Genomic DNA, 19910 nt, shown 5'->3' on the forward strand with positions numbered 1-19910 from the left:
ACCTAGCTGGTGAGTGAACAAAGTTGTAATGAGTTGTCATGAGGAGAGTCGGGGGGGGGGGGGGGGGGGGGGGGCAGTGGGTCAGTCCAAAAAGCAGAATGTCTCCTTTCTGATTTCATGCCAACTAAATAAAGAGCTGTGTCTGTGTGTCCTGCCAAGGCAGCTGTGAATATACCGTTATGTAAGGGGAATCAATTCCAACGCTAGGAAAAGGAAACACGGCTCACACACCACTTAAAGTCCAGAGCTTGTGTTGGAACATAAGATGATTAAAAAGACTAGAGACTCATACAGATGGAAAAGTCAGAAGCCTTTAATTCTGTTTCACTACATTTAGAAGAAACCCAGCGTTGTCTCTTCATCTTCTTCTTCTTCCAATTTAACGTTAACAAGATAAGAAGACGTGAGAGTACATCGCGTTTGTGGATGATTAATACTCTGTATTTTAAGAGAGTCTCCAGTTTCCTCAAGTTAGTGTGCATACTTCACTGAAATGGAGACCAACAGCAGCCCCCAGGCAGGAAGTGTGAATCAAAGCCCCTCAAATGAACTGTGTTTGCTCTGGAGAGCGTGAAGTGTGTGACTTGTAGTAAATGTAAAGAACAAACCCTGGAATGATCCGTTAATGTTTGACTTGGTTTGAAAGTGTTAACAGACAAAAACTGAAAAATTGTAACAATAAATCACAGCTGACATTTATAGCAGCTCTCGTTAATTGCCACGAAACCACAAGCGCTCCTATTTGTTTCTGTGGGTTAGACTTGCAGTGTGACGTGGGATTAAGTCCAAACATCTTTACAAGCACAGCAACACTTTGAGCTTTGTTAAAATACCAAAATCCTGAGGAGTCAACGGTTAAGACCACTCACAGCTTCGGTGACTACTGAACGAAGGGGGGGTGCTTAATATCCCATTAAAATGTTATAGTGTTGAGTTTTGGTGAGGGCCGGCAGCTGTTGTCACTTGGACACTTGCACGCAAATGCTGAGAGGCGATACAAGCGGAGCGATACTTTAGAGGAAGCTGCTGGAAAGGTGCAGAACATACAGGTCCAAGAGCAGAAGCCCAGAGCGGCTCTGCAGGAGAGGAGAACGTCAACCTGGCAGAAGTTGTGAACGCACCTTTGTCCCAGGATTCATGCACAGCCATACTGTGTGTCTCTCCGCACTGCGCGTGATGTTGTGCGTCCGTGTGGAACATGTGTGCATCCTCACGGTTGTGTAAACACTTCTCACTATGACGGATCACCGATTGGACGAGTGTGTATATGATGCACCCGCGGCCGTGAGACTGTAAATCTGTGTGGCGTACATGCTAGGAATTCATACTCGGTGTGTACTCTGTGACCCGAATGTCCAATATTCAAATCTGTTTTGATGTTGGTACAGGATGTTGTCAGTGCTAAGCTTCACACACACACACGCACACACACACACACACACACACACACACACACACACACACACACACACACAGATGTAGATAAGGATGCTACTGCTAAAATGATATTGTTTGTCCCTGCAGGAGAACGTTCCCCTCCATCTGCTGCTTTGTTTTCGACGTTACAGCTTTCATCTTAATTAGCTGGCAGGAATAGACGTAGACAAGCTTCCTGGCTCTCTGTGGAGGGCCTGAGCCTCCCTCTAACCAGAGAAAGAAACAAGGAGCGGACTTGACAAAGTACCTGTTGCTCGGCTCACTAATACCTGCTAATATCACCTTTCAGCGCTGATGAGGGCTTCGGGGCAGATGCACCACCTGCACTCCCCGCAGCCAAAATTGGTAGGTTGAGCCAGCCTGGCCTTTGGGAAAGCCGTTTGAACTTTTCAGACGGGGTTATTGAAACTCCTGGTTTATTGTTTGGCTGCTTACGTTCTCTGTCTTTCCTCGTGAGAAAGCAAAGAGAACCGGCGACGAGGGAGGATCAAACGGGAAACAGAAATAACTGGAGTCTGGCTGGAGCTGCTGCTGGTGGAGACCTTTAACCACAGAGATGCAACAAAACAAGATCCGGACAGTTTCAAGACAAATGCTTCCTGTGATGTTCATTCACCTGAAGTAAATTCAGGATGAGCTCACGCTGGTTATGTGTCATAGAAGCATGAATCAACATTTTCATTTGCTTGATTGCTTCTGGAGATTGAAGGGGCCTGTCAGCAGGGAGCATTATAGTTGATGGAGAGCAGATAGACGTTCATCAGTCATGAGCCTTTTCCACCACTTCATATTTCTTCCTGGTGACTGATGAGGTGGAATATAAATGACACAATTTTTTGATGATCCCGGAGCGGGAGCACGAGCAATAAACTCGTGTCTGTCTGTGCCAGATGTTTTCAATGTTTGCCTCTGCACACACACACATCTGCACCAACAAGAGAAATCAACCTCCTGTTGCCTCGTCGTCCAATTATTCAGACAGCCGATGGACTTTTGGCGAGATAAGCTCGCTTTCATTTTGGCCATCGCAGCAGTCCTGTCTGCTTTGCTGCTCCACATCCGCCTTGTTTTCTCTGACAAAGCTGCCAAAGCACCGACGGCCTGAGAGGGCTGCAGTGCGGTGGGGGGGGAGGGATTGGTGGTGATCTAAGTGGTGAGACAGAGAAATGCTGACGGTGTGGTCGGCCCTTTGTGTGCTGCTGATGTTGTTCGGTTAGTCCTCTCCACCAGTGTACAGTGCTGCATAGATTAACAGTTCTTGTATATCGTGTTGATGCTGAAAGGGAAGTGGTCTTATGGCTGAAACAGTTTTACGATTAGTGATTCATCTGCAGCTTTTTTCAATTAATTAATACATCTTTTGGTCCAATAAATCACAACTTTCCAAACACCAAAGTGATGTTTTCAAATTGCTTTGTACTCCAACAGTCGTAAACCCAAAGGTATCCAGTGTGTTATAAAGAAAGACTACGGAAAAGTAGCAACTTCTTACATTTTAGAAGCAGCAGATGTTTGACGTTTCTGCTTAACATTTACTCAAACATCTTGCCATCGCTCCATCGGACCCGGTGAACAAACCGGATCACTTCAGCGCTGCAGTCAAAGATGAACAACTGAACGTCAAACTGAGCTGGTCACAGCATTACAACGATGCTAGGATGGCTAATATTGTTAGCGTATGCCCACTTATTGGCTAAACATCTACTTTTATCGTCTCGTCATTTATTACTTGCTTTTAATGAAACATGTTTGTTCTGACGTGCTTTCTCTCAGAACATATGAAACACCTCTTCTCTCGTTCCTCCTCACCTACATCAAGGCTTTCTTGAAATGTCTTTTCTGCTGCAACATTCACAGTATTTCTCCTTTCTCCCACATGTTGCTTCAGATGTTGCTTCAGAGCCTGAGAACGTCTTCACCGTGATGGATTTACAGGCAGCCTGGGAGCCATGAATTCTCCAGCGTGTTCGGTTATCTGCCTCCAGCAGTGAAGCAAAGTGAAATGTGATCCGGCTATGAAAACGTTTTTTTTGCTTAGCATGATTTTCCTTCCTCTGGCAAGATTTTTCTTTTTAAAGCTACATATCTAGTGCAACCATACCTGGGTGGTATTTAACTACTGACATGGTCTAAAAAGCTTATGATCTTATACAACTTATTCCAGTTGAATCCCATTCACATCACTGCAGTGAAGTCAGCCCTGTTAATACTTAGAAGTGTGCATAGGAAGTGCTAAACTTTGTACCAGTCTTCCTTTTGTTAAGTTGAAATGAAACTTGTTCTTGATTCTTATGACGTGATCAGCACACACACACACACACACACACACACACACACACACACACACACACACACACACACACACATGGAGTATGTATTGTTAGCGTTGCTCTCAGTCCTCTGCTGAAGAGAAAGCCTCATGTGGTTTGTTGGTGTCGGGCTGCAGATGTGAAACAAGTTGTGTAAAGCCTTTTGTGACCCGCTCACCTCACCTCTGACTGAAGCTAGCGGCCCGAGGCAACATTAGCCGCTACTAGCATAACACTCTGACCCAACTGTTGGTGGTTGAGTTGCATTGTGGGTAATGTACTGCAGGATTTGTGGAATAAATGAATGCATCAATTCTGATAGAAAAAATGTTTAGTTTTTTAAGTATCAGAGTTTTAAACAGTATATAATTAAACTGCAGCGTAATTCATTCATTCATTAATTCCCATCCATTCAAGCAGCACAGGGAAAAGCCCCACTTTTAAAAGACAGCACTGCATATGAATCATTTTGCAAGAAAAAATAACTGAGTTGGTGACAGAGCAGGTCTGCAAATGTTGGTGTTGTCTACAAATAAAAAGGAACCTGCAGCGAAAACAGGAATGCAAGCATCATTAACTGGTCATCTGAAATCACAGCTGCAATAAACACAAGCTATGAACTGTGGCTTGTAAATCTCCCATCTGCTGACATGATGAACGACCAGCAAAAGGAAAAGATACTTTCTCAATGAGAACGGAGAGCAACTAGGTATCTTTGAGTCTTTAAGACAAGTAAAGCTGTCTGCTTCCTTCAGTCGGAATGAAACTTAAAAGAGTGCAAAGTCTAATTATATCACCGCCGTCATTCCAATCCAGATGCAAACGTGTTCGTATTCATTACTGTTATGCAGGGAGACAGACCTGGGTTGGAGTTAAGATCCATGGGGTGCAGAGGAAGACGAGCCCCCTTCTCAGCTGGAGGTTGAGGGAGCAAAAGCCACGCTGTCGCTGCTCACCGCCGGACCCCCGGTGCCACTTCTTCATCTGTTCTCGTTCGCGGCCGCAGATAAATTGATCTACTTCTGTTTCTGCTCAGACTCACTCCGCGCTACCACTTCCTGCTGTCCTTTGCCTCTCGCGTTCCTCTTACAACTGTAACTACTTTCGCCTAAAACTTCATTCTGTCAAGTCAACGGCAGGTCAGTGTGACACAGCGATCAGCGGCACTCAGACGAGGTCAGGCCGAGGCTAGTGATGTCAGGAAGCCTCTCCTCTGCAGGCACTTCTGTCAACGGAGCTGAGAGAGCAGAGGAAGCATGTTCCTAAGTCACACGCCAAAGAAGTGAGCGGCCGAATGAAACCCAGTGAGACGGCAAGCTGAAGGCAAGATGGTCTCTGAAGGAAGGGGAGGTGGGAGGGGGGAGGGGAGCGTCGTAAATCAAGCAGCCCTCCCCAAAGTGGAGACCTGTAAATCTGGTGAACGAAGAGTTGGCACTCTGCCAAATGACTCATCCACAGCGCTCTATAAATACAGCCGCGCGGGGTCGACGAGGCTGCTGCTACTGGAGGCCAAGAAGCCCCGAGACGCCGGGGTTCCTCCCTCTCGGAGGAAGGTCTTTAATAGCCTCCTTATCGTTTTTCAATCTCACCCAGACTTGAAGGCGAACCACACATCACTGGCTCGCGTCAAAATGGCAGAGAGCGCCCGAATGAACGTGGACTTGGAGGGCGATCAGACTGTAAGGCCGACACACTACCTGTTGGATTTATTAACTCAGACGGGAAGAAAAACACACTTCTAAATATTTATCCAGACAGAAATCCGTTTACATACCGTTGGTCTGAACATTCAAGACAAGTGTCCCCAGCAGACAAACATACTGTAGTAGTCCAGCTGAAAGCTCACCGGAGGCCAACATGTGGCCTCGCCAACCCGATACATGGGAGCAGGGGTTGTGGACGGGGGCTAGAGTGGGAGGCTAATGGAGGACATTGCTATGTGACATGTCAAATACCGACCCCGTCAATAAGGCTTTTATGTAAGCGTCTGAGCTTCCTGTCCCGTCCCTCTCTTTGGCCTGGAATTCTCTTTCAGGAGCCTAGATGAGAATGAGGCGGATATTCTAACGACATACAAGAGGTATGCAGCTGATTGTTTGGACTCGCTGAATCCCCGACCTGCTTTTTGTCACGTATCTCTTTGAATCAGCAGTTCAACAGCTCATCGCACGAGAGTCTGGATGAGATGCCAAGAATTGTATATATGTATTTGTGTATTTGTTGTCCTTCACAGCTCAGATAGAAACCCATTCACCGCCACAAGCCGCTAGTTTATCATCTTTTCACTATCTGACAGCTTCGTGAACACCTTGCTGCATGCACAGTGTGAGAAGTGAAGCATCCACTCATCCTACACGTGATGCTCTTGTGTTGGTGTTGCAGCTGTCTTTTCCCATTCAGTGGTTGATCAATCATGGCTTCATGAAAAATGGGCGTCATTCAAACTCCCACGAGCTTTGGTCCCATCGCTAAAACACATAAACGACACACTGTGTTGTTACAGAGGCTGCTGAAGATACTGACAGCATCGGTGTTCATGTGCTGATTCAAAGCTGTCGCCTCCGTTAACTGTCGAGTCGTATGTCTTCACAGACAAATGAGAAGCTACAGCCGGTTAGCTTAGCTTAGCTTAGCTTAGCTTGAAGACTGGAAAGTGTTTTACGCTGTCACCTGCAGAGACTTCCTGAAATCTCTGCTGGTTGCCATCTTATGGTAAGCTAAGCTAACCGACGGCTAAAGCTTCATATATAATGGACAGATATGAGGGCGGTATCAATCTTCTTTTCAAATGTTTGGCACGAAAGCAAATATATTCCAAAAGTATTCTTTCAAATCATTTGAGCTCACAACAAGAGTCGCTCTCTGTGATTATAGCCTCACTCCTTTAACCCCCCAACAAACTGGAGCCTTCTCCTCTCAGCTGTGAAAGTTCATGTCCTTTCTAAACAGGCGTTACTTCAAACTGAGCGATGCTAGCCATCACGCTCAGCACTAGATAACCTTAAAAGGACAATATGTTCTACAAACTGCAGATTCCACCCTACTGTCCCTGAACTGAACACTGTCCAGACCGTCTGCCGTAATGAGCAGTCTATGAAAGCTCCACACAGACGGGAGGCATGCTTATCAGAAGGATTTCAATGCCCCCTTTAACAATGACCATTATGAAGATCTCCTCTCGGAGGCAGCCCAGACTCCCACAGCACCTCCTGCAATGATTCCTTGGGAAAACCTGGTCAGTGACCTTCTCCTAATCCACAAAGCCACATGTAGTCAGGATTTGCAAACTCCACACCTCGCAACAATCTGTGAGAGGGTCTAAAAGACGCTGCCTCTGCTTTGAGAAGCAGCAGGCGACTGCATTGTTCCTGTTAAATCCATTTGACAGTCGGCCAGTTTCTTTCTCCACTTTGTCAGAAGAGAGGAGTTTTCTGCGATCTGTTTGTGGACACAATCCCCAAATTGTAATGCATTTTCTAACTATCTCAGCAACCTCTGCCAAGGAAATGTTCTCACACTCTAACATCGTCCTCCTCTTTCTTCTGAATAAAGGATGTGCCCGCATGTTTTCTTTTTACAACTTCCAACTTTTTCCCCAGTTTGAATGTCAGCATTTCCCAGCCTCTTCAAAGGCACGCTGAGCAACGTCCTGACTTGGCCTTCTGGGACACTGAATGCTTTTCCAGAACTCTAAAGAAAGGAAAATGTAAAAACTGACCTCCATTGCGTCTATTATCTGCACCCAACCCAAGCTTCGGCTTTGAAATAGCATGGAAATAACTATAAGCCAAAGAACTGGACACATTTTAAATTCTGACCTGATGGTAGCGATATCTCATCTCATCTCATCTCATCTTCAACCTCTTATCCGGGATCGGGTCTCGGGGGCAACAGCTCCAGCAGGGGACCCTAAACTTCCCTTTCCCGGTGCCACATCAGCTCAGCTCTGACTGGGGGGATCCCGAGGCGCTCCCAGGCCAGTTTGGAGATATAGTCCCTCCACCTGGTCCTGGGCCTCCCTCGGGGTCTCCTCCCAGCCGGTCGTGCCTGGAACACCTCCCTAGGGAGACGCCCAGGTGGCATCCTCATCAGATGCTGAACCACCTCGACTGGCTCCTTTTGGTAGTGATATATGAAAAGTTATGGGGTTACTAAAGTTAAAATGAATCCTCCACTAACATGGCTAGAAAAACTAAAATGAGTTATTGGATTGTGACAACAACGTCTCTGTTGCTGTGTTACTACTTCCTCACTTCTTGCCGGTATCCACCGTGTGAGTCCGTCTGACACGGCCCTCTGTAACGCTTCATAAATCCAGATATCATGAAAACAACAACGGGGAACGTGAATCTCAGAGGCCTCATATGACAAATGTCAACAGAAGCAGATTGAACCGGCCTCAACTCCTCCAGGAGGCCGTATGCTGCTGTGTCACAGACAGCAGGTTATTGACTTCAGACGCACGCTGGGAAAACATGGATGTGCATAAACATGTCCACACACACACACACACACACACACACAGTGAGGAAGAGAGGGAGGGAAGGAAGAGAAGTTCAGTGTCTGACCTTTTTGAAAATGTCATATCACAAAGGGAGTTCTGGAGAGGAAGAGGACAGAAGCTCTGAAGGGACTAGAGGAGGACGTTCAAGTGAAGATAGTAGAAACTCTTATATCCAAAACACCATCTGGTCACTCTTGCTTCTCCGGCGTCATCATTTTGTCCAGTAATATCTATAAATCACTGCTCTCCCCTCTTAATGCATGCCTCCAGCCTGCTGCTTTAGTTCTCCTGGATTTATGGCGCATTAGGAGCTGCGTGGGCTCTATGCATCCAATCGCTAATTAAATCAATACGTCAAAAACACGGAGTCTGAAACAGAGAGCTGCTTCTTGTTTATACCCCGTGTGTCAGATTAATTTGATCCAACTCGTGTGCAGATTAATATATATTCTGTCCATGGCAGTGAAGTGGGGGTAGGAGCTGGAGGAGTCATTTGATTTCCTGGAGCTTTTTCATTGATTACAGCTGCGTGGGGCGGTCCTTGAAAATCAATAGCTGAGCTTGCATTTTACTTGAATTATGACATTTTTTCTATATTACATTTCTTTCTCTTTGATCTTTATTTGTGAGCTCATAACTTGTATCATCGTTCTTTTCCTGTTGATATGTGCTCGTCTTATCTTGTATAGACACTGCCACACCTTTTCCTTTGAAAGCTGCTCTATGTTAACTATTTCTATGACCGTATTTGATTTGTTTTAATGATAAGCACCTGATCTGTCTGTGCTGTGATCTTCATTCTCCTGTTTGATTCATTTTGTTCATATTTATCTTATATTTTACTAAAATCCTGTCTTTTTCCATCGTCTTGTGTCTCTTGTCTACCTCGTCTTAACACCTTTTCTATGTCTTATCTAAAGAACTTTGAATGTTTTCGTTGTTAAAAGGTGCGATGGAATCAAACCTCCGTTTCCCTGATCATGCCCACGTGTTTAAAAGACGAGAGTGACATGCCTGCACACTGAGAAAGGTATTATTAAACCCAAACTCTGTGTTGTAAATGCATGAATGAATATACAATAAAGAAGCAAAAATAGAAACTGAAATAGAAGCTGCAAACGAAGCCGAGAGGCTGTAGTCGGATCAAAGTGATCCAAAGTCCATAAACACCAGTTTAATGTGTGCGTAGTAGAGCTACACACAACACCGTATGATCAAAGACATGATATGCAGTTAAAGCTGCTCTAGTGGTCATTGAATCGTTGTTTATACAGAAGGGCACTCACACACACACACACACACACACACACACAGCCAGTGCCAGCACCAGAACTTACCCATGACTGATGTGACATGAGGGCCTATCTGAAAAGCTGCTCCAGCGTCAGCACCACAGACTGACGTATTCATACCTTCTCTGCTCCACTGGGGCTTCCTTAACCTGACACACCGACGCCTGAGGGCTTCTAGCCTCAGCCTCTCTTTTATTCATCTTTTATTTAACTCAAGCATCCATCTTCCCATCATCAACTTTAGGAGCTTAAAGTCCATAAGCCAACTTGGGAGTAACTTCTGCTTCCTCACAATGAACAGCGCAGTGGTCCGTGGTCTGGTAATTGCGCGTCTGTCTTCGCCCTATAATAGCAATCATTCAGTCGTTGCTTTTTAATTAGAGGTCTGACTGTACAGGTTCAGGTAGGATTAACAGGCTGTCCTGATAAAGCACATCTCTAGGCAGATTGTTTTCAGTTTTTCGGTCATTAACCAGATTAATAATGATAAGCAGGTGCTCTAAAAATATCTTCAAACATCCCCTCTGTGCTCGTCAGAGTGTGATTTACTCACACGCTGCCTCGCCTGCTGTAAATTAGACCTTCACCTCAGTGACACATGACACTCATAAGTCACTGCAGAGGTCACCAAGGTGGCTTCTATGGCTTCCATCAGACGTGCATGTCAGGAGAGTGCTGCAGGATTAATCATGGACGCACTAAACTAGAACAAGTAGCCTTATACATACGCTTAATATGTGCAATACAAATGATATTCTACAAAGCATTTGTATTAATTCACGTATGCTCTTTAGTCAGAACTGTGCATGTACATAGACACTAACTCACTTTAACTCTCTACTTCTAGACTGAATCATACAATGTTAGTGCATTGCTTTAGTGTCAATGTATGAACATGGTTTCCTTTCTACTCAATGCTAAAGAAGATTTACATTGACAGGGTTGGACTAGAGCAGAGGTCTTCAACCCCGAGGTTGTGAGTGAAGCTCCGGTGTGTCTCTGAATGTGTGCATTTCTGACTGAAGGACAACATCTTCTGCCTCCATTTATCCATTTGCTACAATATGTTGGATTCATGTTAATGTGTATTTAAAGACATTTAAATAAAAAAAATGTCACGACCCCCCTGCAGTACTTCAGCGGACCCCCCTGTTGAAGACCTCTGGGTTAGAGGATTACCCCCAGTACTGCAACGCCTCAGAAATCCACTTGAGGGCACTAGCACCTTGATTTAGAAATCCTCACCCTCAACATGAGAAGAGGCCGAGACGTTGCTTTACTTTGTACAGTAAGCTGAAGCCAACCATCGTCTCTGACGCTAGGCGCTCTGCTCCTCAGGTGGGCGTCATGGACTCAGGCTTCCTCCCTGTAAACAGCATTCCTGCTGGAGGCCGTCCACCTGCTCCACGGCAGCTTGATCCCGAGGTCCTCTGGTGATACAGGGACGGTGGCCTCTGGGGATGAGCTCGGGAACATATTCCCATAATTCATTAGTGGTGTGACTTGCTGTGTGGCCTGACCGGCCACCCTAACAAGGCTACCAAGAGAAGCTGAGAGAAACACAGAGAGGGCGAGCAAAGAGCCCGAGGCTGGACCAACGAGAGAGAGAGAGAGAGAGAGAGAGAGAGAGAGAGAGAGAAAGAGAGAGATACTGAACTCTGCAGCCAGCGTTTATTAGAGCTTGGGGACACAGAGGCACACTGTTTCTCCATCAAAAACACAGCAGGGTGTGTCTCCTGTGTTGATTCTTGTTTCATAGGATTAGGATGATTAATGGGGGGAGTGACGGCTGAGCTACAGGTATTTATGCAGCTTTGACAGATAAACAGATAAAGAGTTTCTGCCTTTTTTCGTCTAAATTTGTCATTTGCTAAAGGCAGCCTCTGCTCGCTCGTTCTATTGCAATCTCAAAACCCAGAGTGTTGTCGTATCACACATCTGTATTCAGATCACACCTGACATTCTTGGGAGGATTCACTAACGTCCGATAACACTGCAGACCGATCCTGAGCAGCTGTGTGTTCTGTGTATCCCAGATATATGGACTGAGATGACCACAGTTTTGATTCTGTCATACATACTCTTTACACGTTCCTGTGATCCCTTTGGAAGCAGCAGAAATAGTTTGCAGGTGCATCCAAATACGGCTACACAGAAAATGTCCTCTAATGTAATCCTCAAAGCACGGCACAAACTCCTGCACAGATAATCTGGGAATTAAACGTTCAATGCCATAAACAGAAATGTTGACGGCAGTATTCATGCCTGTTGGTTGTTACTCCTCCTCTCTGTAGCTCAGGCCCATGCTGTAACGTGTCCGTGTGATGGGAGGAACTCCACCGCCGCTTTAAGCCTCGAAGTGTGGGCGAGCGAAACAATAGCCCCATTGTGTCTGTACCTGAGTGTCTCAGTCAAGACAGATCCATGATTCCAGTCTAAATATTGTTAGCCGTGTGGTGAATCTGCTTCATGAGCCCTCCGGCTCCCTGCCTCAGCCATTCCTTCTGCAGCTTTAACACACATCCTCCAGATGTGGATATGCACAGTGAAAGAAACAAAGACAAGAGAGAAGAACAGAAGAAATAAACACCCATCTGATTATTGTGCACACTTCATGTACCTTCAAGCTGCTCAAGGAGTTAATGAGTAAAACTTTCCAGAGTTGTGTTGATCAGAGAGCAGAGTCTCCTCCCGATGTTCAAGCCCCTGGCAGTCAATATGTTCGGACCTCACCAGCACCCTTAGAAGACAACGGACATCTCTGTACGACTCCGACTTCCACCAAGAACCCCCCCCCCATCACATCCCGTCTGTCTGTCTGCCAGAGACTGTCCGTGTGTTGTGTTCAAACTCCCCATTTAGACCAGTGGAATATATGTGTTGTGTTTTCCTCTCATTCGCTCTGCTTCTCTGAGACCTCTTTATTTGCCGTCTCACAACAAGACATGTTCTTGTTTTCCATCAGCGTGAGGGCGTGGTGGATGTGGCCGCATGGCAACAGCAGTTTAGCAGCATTAGTGGCGTTTTAAAGAAACTCTCTTGGAGACCGTCGGGTCCCCGTCGAGCTTTAAGGACCGGCGAGGCCCTCGTAGTGAACGTGCTGCTGGTCACATTTTAGCCTGAGTGAGTCATTTAACAGCGTTTAAGACACAGCCGTAACAAAGCCGGGCCTTTGATGGTTTCAAGAAGTAAGTTCACTACAGACATTGTGGTCAGTGGAGTGAAGTGTGAGCAAATAGAGAAACCATAGCTGTGAATAGAGCTTGTGTACTGGAACTACACAATAACACTAAGAACACTACTTGGTAACTCAAGAAGTATTTCTTTGAAATGAGACTAAGTGACCTTTGAAAGAGGAAATAACTAAATCTCAGCTGTTCAGATGAAACACCAGAGCCTTACTTGGTCTGGAGTAGCTTCTGGTGGCTAACGCTAGCTGTGATATTAGCAGACCTCAGTTTGCTGACAGTATTGGACTAGCTGGGGGTGAGGATGTGTTAGCACGTCCTTCAAAGCACATGATCTGTGTTCATCTGTACTTTGTTAAACAATACACTGAGTTCACGTATTTACATAGATACGATTGATAGCAACAATTGAAAATACGTCATATGCTACATCAATCCGTTAACATTTCATTTACAGTAACTCTATTAGAAAGTAGAACATGTATTGTCTCGTGCAGTACTGAAACGATGACATGAGCTGCTCCCTGACAGACATATTTCACCACATTCACCATCACAATGAGCCACAAAGCGTTCAATAAGCTGCTCTACGAACCTTCACATCCAACATAGACGACCAACAACAACAACAACTTTAAGGCTGGAGGAACATGGCAGCTGAGTGGAAATGATGTCCGGACCGCTACAGAGAAAACTGACTCACTGGATTTCAAATTTCCTTTCCCCCTCTTTCATGTGTCTTTCTTTGCAGATGAAAACAGTTTGTAGTGGTGCAGACCCGGTAAACACATCACTGAGTCTCATAAGTCAAGAGAAATTGAAAAGCTGGCAAATACCAAAGACACATATTTTCTCCAGAGGGAAAACAAACGTAGATGTAACCACAAAACCAATTTCTGCTCACATGCTTCATATGTTACGGCGCATAGAGCAGCTGGAATGGGGGGAAATGAAAGCGAGACTCCGAGGGGGCACAGTAAGTCAGCCAGGCGTGTGTTTAATTCTTTAGTGTGCTGTTTTGAAGTCTTACTACCTCACAATTCAAATTGCACGGCAGCAGAACTGATGTCAGGCTGCAGATCAGAGATAAAGTATAAATTGTCATCTTTATGTTTCCAGAGAAAAGTATTTTATCTGGATGTCACCAAAGCCTCCTGCATGCATCTCTAAGAAATGTTGAGTGTGGAATTATGTGCCGCACACATTTGTCTTTTATAGACCTCAGCAATGGTTACATCAACGGCATCAAAATACCGTCTCACCACCTGTTTATTTGTGTGGTAGGTGGTTTTGAGCTGCAGAGCATGGGCATCAAAAAGAGAAGTTGGTGAAACTTCCCTTTTGTTCCTTCGACGACAGATTTTCCTTCACAGTACGACGTGTTTTGTGCAAAACAGCTTGTATTTAACCAAGCATTGCGCAAATGCAAAAGCATAACTGATTATTTGGACACAATCATATCGGACAGAAAACTCTCTTCCATGTGTGCTGATACATCAGAATGTGTTCTACCATGACGTGAGCACACCAGCGTACGGAAACTTAACTATTGTGTTGTTTCTCTATTAATCACAAGTTGACAAGGTGACTTTGCCTCATTTCAATGTGGAACGTGAAGCGGCTGCAACTGAAAGTGCATGAAATGATCTCTGCAGGGAACTAGTCCTCGTCTTATGTGGAAACTATATTTAAAAAAACAAAAACAGAAACAGAAACACCATCAAAAGTGTCTCAAGTGAACCTGCGACACACCTGGACCTTTCATCTGTCAGTTCTGGCCAACTGCCCAAATGACTTATTTAGTTTTGGCTCAGTCTGAGCCTCTAATTGATCTTGTGTTATCTGCACCCTTATCTGCCGGGTCACTATTTTCACTGTTATCATGTGAGAACATGTCTTATATATATAGTCTGGTTTCCTCTGAGACAAAGTGTAGCGGAGAGAAGATAAATAAAATGCAGTAGTTGCTGCACACATCCGCTGTTTTCTGCAGTGTTTTGCTGTGGATGGATCAACTGGTGCTACTGTATCTTTTACCAGCTGTCTCCATGTCCCCAGAGTGGATGTGTGTTTTAAATATCTATTCCATAGACGCACATTCCTGGCATCGCTCCGCCTGGGAAAATACCCCACTATTCCTCTGTGTTCTATCCAAACACGTTTCCACACAGTCTGCTGGCGGCTGTGCAAGTGTTCATCTGAGAGTGTGTGTGTGTGTGTGTGTGTGTGTGTGTGTGTGGTCAGTGGCTTGTGAGTCAAACTCCTGAACTAGAGGAATAGTTTTGGGAAGGTGCACTTATTCGCTTTATTGCCCAACGTTAGATGAGACGATCGATACCACTCTCACATCTGTCCGTTGAATATTAGGCTACAGCCTGTTAGCTTAGCTTAGCATACAGGCTATAAACAGGGGTTATGGAGGTGTTATCTCACTGTTTGTTTGTTAACTCTTCTGTATGGATTTAACATACAAAGGCACTGATATACAAATGTCTGTTTTTTAACCTTTGCACAAAGTCAGTCTATCTATGTCGCCCTGCTTCCTGTCTTTAGGCTAAGCTAAGCTAACCACCTGCTGGCTAAAGCTTCACATTAAGTGTGTAGATATGAGAGCGTCAATCAAAGTTAAACTTTGTATAACTCGATCACTCAAACAGCAACAAACGAATAGCATTGTGTATAAAAATTGTTTCTTAGACGATTCTCACAGAGTTTACGACTTCATGCAAACAGACCAGAGTGATCCAAACCTTGTGTTTTTGTCTCCACTCTAGTCCACACTGCTATGCTCACTTTGTCCTCAGTGAAGATAACGAGTGATTCAATGAAATCTTTTCCTACCTGGAATGACCTCGAAGAGAAACTTCCCCCCTTCATCGCCGCTGGTTGGATGTTCTGTAACTTTGTTTCCAGGTAGTAAAATGTTTCCCTGTGGAGAAGAAAGAGCAAACTGATCAGATGCAACGTCCCAGACAGAGGACTCTTAGTTCAAATATTTAGGACTGGATGCTGACTCACACTGACTGTCTTTTGGAAAGTAAATCTGATTTGTTGATATTTGAACATATGGCACAGAGTGTTTTGCACGACCTTCCCGGCTGTTCTCTTGTTCCTGAGCTCAGCAGCAGACCAACCCTCACGCGTTATCACAGGAGGAGCATCTCTAAAAGCTGACATGTTTGTCAAAGGAGTGTCAGGAGACGCCGGTGCATAAGACCACCGGGGGACGGGTCAGGATGATGGAGCTCAGCAATTCTAAAACGTGGCAAAGCGGCAGCATTGGGCACAGAGGACCGCCGTGTCTCTGCTCAGCTCCGTCCACAACGATGCATCATCTGTGTGACACTGAAGGCCGGATATCCTCCGCTCCGAAGAGCAGGAGCATCAGCATCAGCCTTTTCCAAAGTCAACCTCTCGGTGACCTTCCCGGTGAGACGTCCCGTCTGTTAGAAAGGCCGTGAGCCGCGTCTGCGTATGTAGCCGTCAAAGAGAACCAGAACCACTGGAGCGCTGACTGGACCACAGTTATGATATCAGTGACAGCAGGTCTGATTAACATTTTACCCACAAAACACATGATCACAATATGATACATTGTTATTAATCAAATTACCCAACAAGATATAAAGCAGTTAAAATGTCCACTTCAACCAGCTGCATCAATAATAATAATCTAAAAATATATTAATCATATAAAAGTGTTTTACCTTTGTGTATTTTTTTATTTCACATTATGAATGTCTGACTTTTATTTGTGATTTGAGTAAAAGTGTTATTTTCATTTCTTACAGGCACAATCAATTAATTCATCTTTGAACTGATTAACCAAAATTAATTAATTGATAAATGCATTAATTTAAGCTCCAAACTCTCTGATTCCATCCGCTCAAATATGAGCATTTGGTTGTTTTATTAGTATTTTATGATTTAGGTTTTAGACTATTGGTCACACCATTTGAATGTGTCATTAGTCTTATGAGCCAACGATGGATTGATTGAAACATATTAGTGGGAGACTACATATTCTAAACTCTCCTCACACTCAGCATCGTGGTGAACAGAATTACACTTCATGCATTCAAACTGTGACTTTCCCCTGATTAACAACGTGGACGTCAGAGCCACAGTGCAGCATCTGACAGCCATTAGAGAGCGCTCTGTCTGGACTAACGTTAACGCAGACAAGATGTGCATCGGTGACAGCACCAGCATTAAGGACCCACACACACACCGACAGGATGTGAAGGGAGTCGGTCTCCTTCCTGCTGAAGAGAGAGAGCTCTTTAATGAGCCATAACTGTGACATCCAGGAAGTAGAAACCCTACCTGAAGGCCCACGATGAAGTGCTTTCAAAGGGCTTATAAAGACGGGACAGACGTGCTCCGGACGGGACGAATGAGGGACAGAAATCTTCTTTGATGTTGTTGTCAGCGTCAGAATCTCGTACTGATTCCAGGGAAACGGGAGACGACTTGAATGAAACGTGTGTGGGTGAGATGGACTGTGTAACGTTTGTGCTTTCCTAAAGAAGTAGTCCCTCTATTCTGTAAAGCCACAGCACCAGAGTGATGTTCCTTCCCTCTGTTTCTAAGCCACAGCCACACTTTCCACACTGACATCCTCCCTGGTGGTCTGCTGTGTGCTGCAGACAAACCCAACCACAGACGGAGTAGTGTTTACCGAGCAAAGAGTACGGTAGCCTGGCCCAGCCCAAAGAAACATAGAAATATGTTGCTGCTGTGTTCTCAGCATTTTTTATAACGTTGTTAACGAGGATGAGGTCATTCTTTTAGAAAAGCTGCAATGACATAAACCCACTAAATCTTTTGTTCTCCACCAGAAAGCTGTGCACACACTGTTGTGACGGAGGAGGCTCAGAGGACTCTGTCTGAGGAGCGCGACAGCAGGAGGCTCAGAGGACAGCAGGAGGCTCAGAGGACAGCAGGAGGCTCAGGTCCGTAAGCAGCAGCCCGGTCTGTCAGCAAGGCTGCTTCTGAGGCCGCGTCCAACAAATGAAATCAAGTGTGGAGGGGTTCCTCAGACTGCAGGCAAACACCAGAATACCAGTGACCAACCTGCACACACTGCAGCAATCAAATCCAAACGTGAAGCCAGTTTTGGTCATGAACCAGACATTTGTTTCTCCCGTTGGTTTGGAGTATAGTGACGGTCGCAGGGTGGATGTCCTACTGTTATCTGCAGCTTTGGTCAGATTGGCACAGAAGACACAGAGGAACCAGCTTGTACTCCGTGTACTCATATTTGAATGAGTCAAGAATTAACACGGTGTCCTCTGCATGAGAACGAAGAGGAGCTCATCCAAACTTTAGTTCAATTGTTAATATAAACACATTGATTATAGCCGCTTTAAGAATAACAATTGCCGCACTGTGTCTCTATCAGCGGCTATAGATCAAATCAAGCTAGTATGAAGTTCAGACTGAGAGACACGCCCGGTGCTGTTAGTGGTCTGGTTCGACGAATGGCTGTAGGAAACAGGATGTGTGACACAATCATGAAATACAGAGAAATATATTGCGTAGCAGAAATTGATTTCAGATTGCAAACAGATTAATGCTCACGCTGAGGTCAATTAAGCCGAAGTTATTGGAGCAACAGGTCATCGGTGCTCGTTAAACCTCGGCTGGTTGACCAGCGGCGCTTTCATCCAATAATTAGCGCTCTCCAGCCTCACTGGCCTCTCAGACACAGGAAGCCAGACTCAGTGGGAGACCATTGAGACGCTACCGATGTGTGTTCCCCCCCCTGTGAGGACTAGTAAGTGTGTGAGTGCATCTGTCTTCTTTTCACTATGTGAGTCTCCACTATGAGACCTGTCAACTCAAGTGGCAAAGAGTTACAAGCAGTTGTTCTGCTCTGATCACTCCGCTGAGTCCATCAATCCAATAAATGTCATCGTTATGAAACGGGACGCTGTGATCTACGGCTCTGACTGGCTGAGCCTCGTTCAAAAACTACCACTGCATAACATTCACTGCAAAAATTAATATGCCAGTCAAAGACAATAGGGTGGAAACAGAGAGAGGACTTCTCCGTGCATTTTTATTGACTCTGTGGATTTACTGAGGGCGTTAATGATGTGAGACGTTATCCGTGATAAACCATGAGAAGACGATACAGAGACGACTTAAACTCACAAGAGGGGAATTAAAAAGTGATATCGCAAAACAAGGCTGTGACCTTTGAGCAGAGTGTGTGACGTGTCTGCTAACAACAGCGAGTAGCAGACATGCTTTTCAAAGTGAAATGATCGGGTTATGCACATCACACTTCTATTATAGGCAGACTTCATGAAGATGACACCGGACCTTCTTGCAAACAACTAATGTGCAACAGAATCCGGGACAAGGAGCCAAAGAGGGAGACGACAAGGACAAGAAGGAGCCGAAGCAAGCGTCTTTGACTCCCACAGCAAGTCCATCAAAAACTACGTCCTGAGACAATAAATAGGTAAGAAGACCTACAGTGATTCATGAGAACACACGCTGTCCTGCCGTCCTGTCGCTCTGTAGCAGGAATACCGATCAGTGCTGCTGCTGCTGCTGCTGCTGCTGCTGCTGCTGCTGCCCGATGCAGACGCCTCCCACAAACACTCCCACATGTAGAGTTTAATAAAACAACTGCTGCCTAAATCTGAGCTTTCTCAAGTCATGAAATGTAAGGAAAGATACAAGACATAACATTTTTACTTTTATTGGCCAAAGCAATTACTTTGGAAACTTGTAAAAATCAAATGATAGAGATTGAAGTAAAAGATAAAAAATAGCTCACAGAAGATGAATGAAATGGTTGAAGAATGTTAATAACTTGTGGTTCCATCTCTGCTCCAATTCATCACCCAAAGAAAGCAGCAGATCATTTCTGACCTTGTGAGACACATGTACATGTTATACACAATACTGTTTATGTACTGACAAGTATTACACAATGTACACTCACTGATACAGGCGATCGTCTGCAGTGCATATAATCTATGTCTTTATTTAACCTTATTAAATACATTTTGTCTTTATTTAACCTTATTAAATACATTTTGTCTTTATGTAATCTTATTAAAGTCCGAAGTCTCCCTTGACTTTGTGTTTTATAGATTAATCTTCCTCTAAAGCTAATAATAAACATGTTCAGAGCGCTGCGTCAATTCAAGGGCATACTGTA

At 44.9% G+C, this 19910-nt stretch overlaps 1 protein-coding gene across 2 annotated transcripts in view; it reads right to left on the bottom strand.

Moving 5' to 3' along the window:
• The window catches only part of arhgap24 (Rho GTPase activating protein 24), a 53404-nt gene that overhangs the window by 17838 nt on the left and 15656 nt on the right, over positions 1 to 19910 (bottom strand). Inside the window, exon 3 of one of the 2 annotated variants that reach the window (XM_068706786.1) lies at positions 15572 to 15659. In XM_068706786.1, the coding sequence (XP_068562887.1) occupies positions 15572 to 15659 (88 nt within the window). Of the gene's footprint in view, positions 1 to 4607; positions 4820 to 15571; positions 15660 to 19910 lie in introns of those variants that run through there. The other variant, XM_068706787.1, reaches the window with a different exon arrangement.

This window comes from Cebidichthys violaceus, unplaced genomic scaffold (genome assembly GCF_023349555.1).
Source record: "Cebidichthys violaceus isolate CVI_PGR_0920_01 unplaced genomic scaffold, fCebVio1.0.p SCAF_12, whole genome shotgun sequence".
Classification (NCBI taxonomy): Eukaryota; Metazoa; Chordata; class Actinopteri; order Perciformes; family Stichaeidae; genus Cebidichthys; species Cebidichthys violaceus.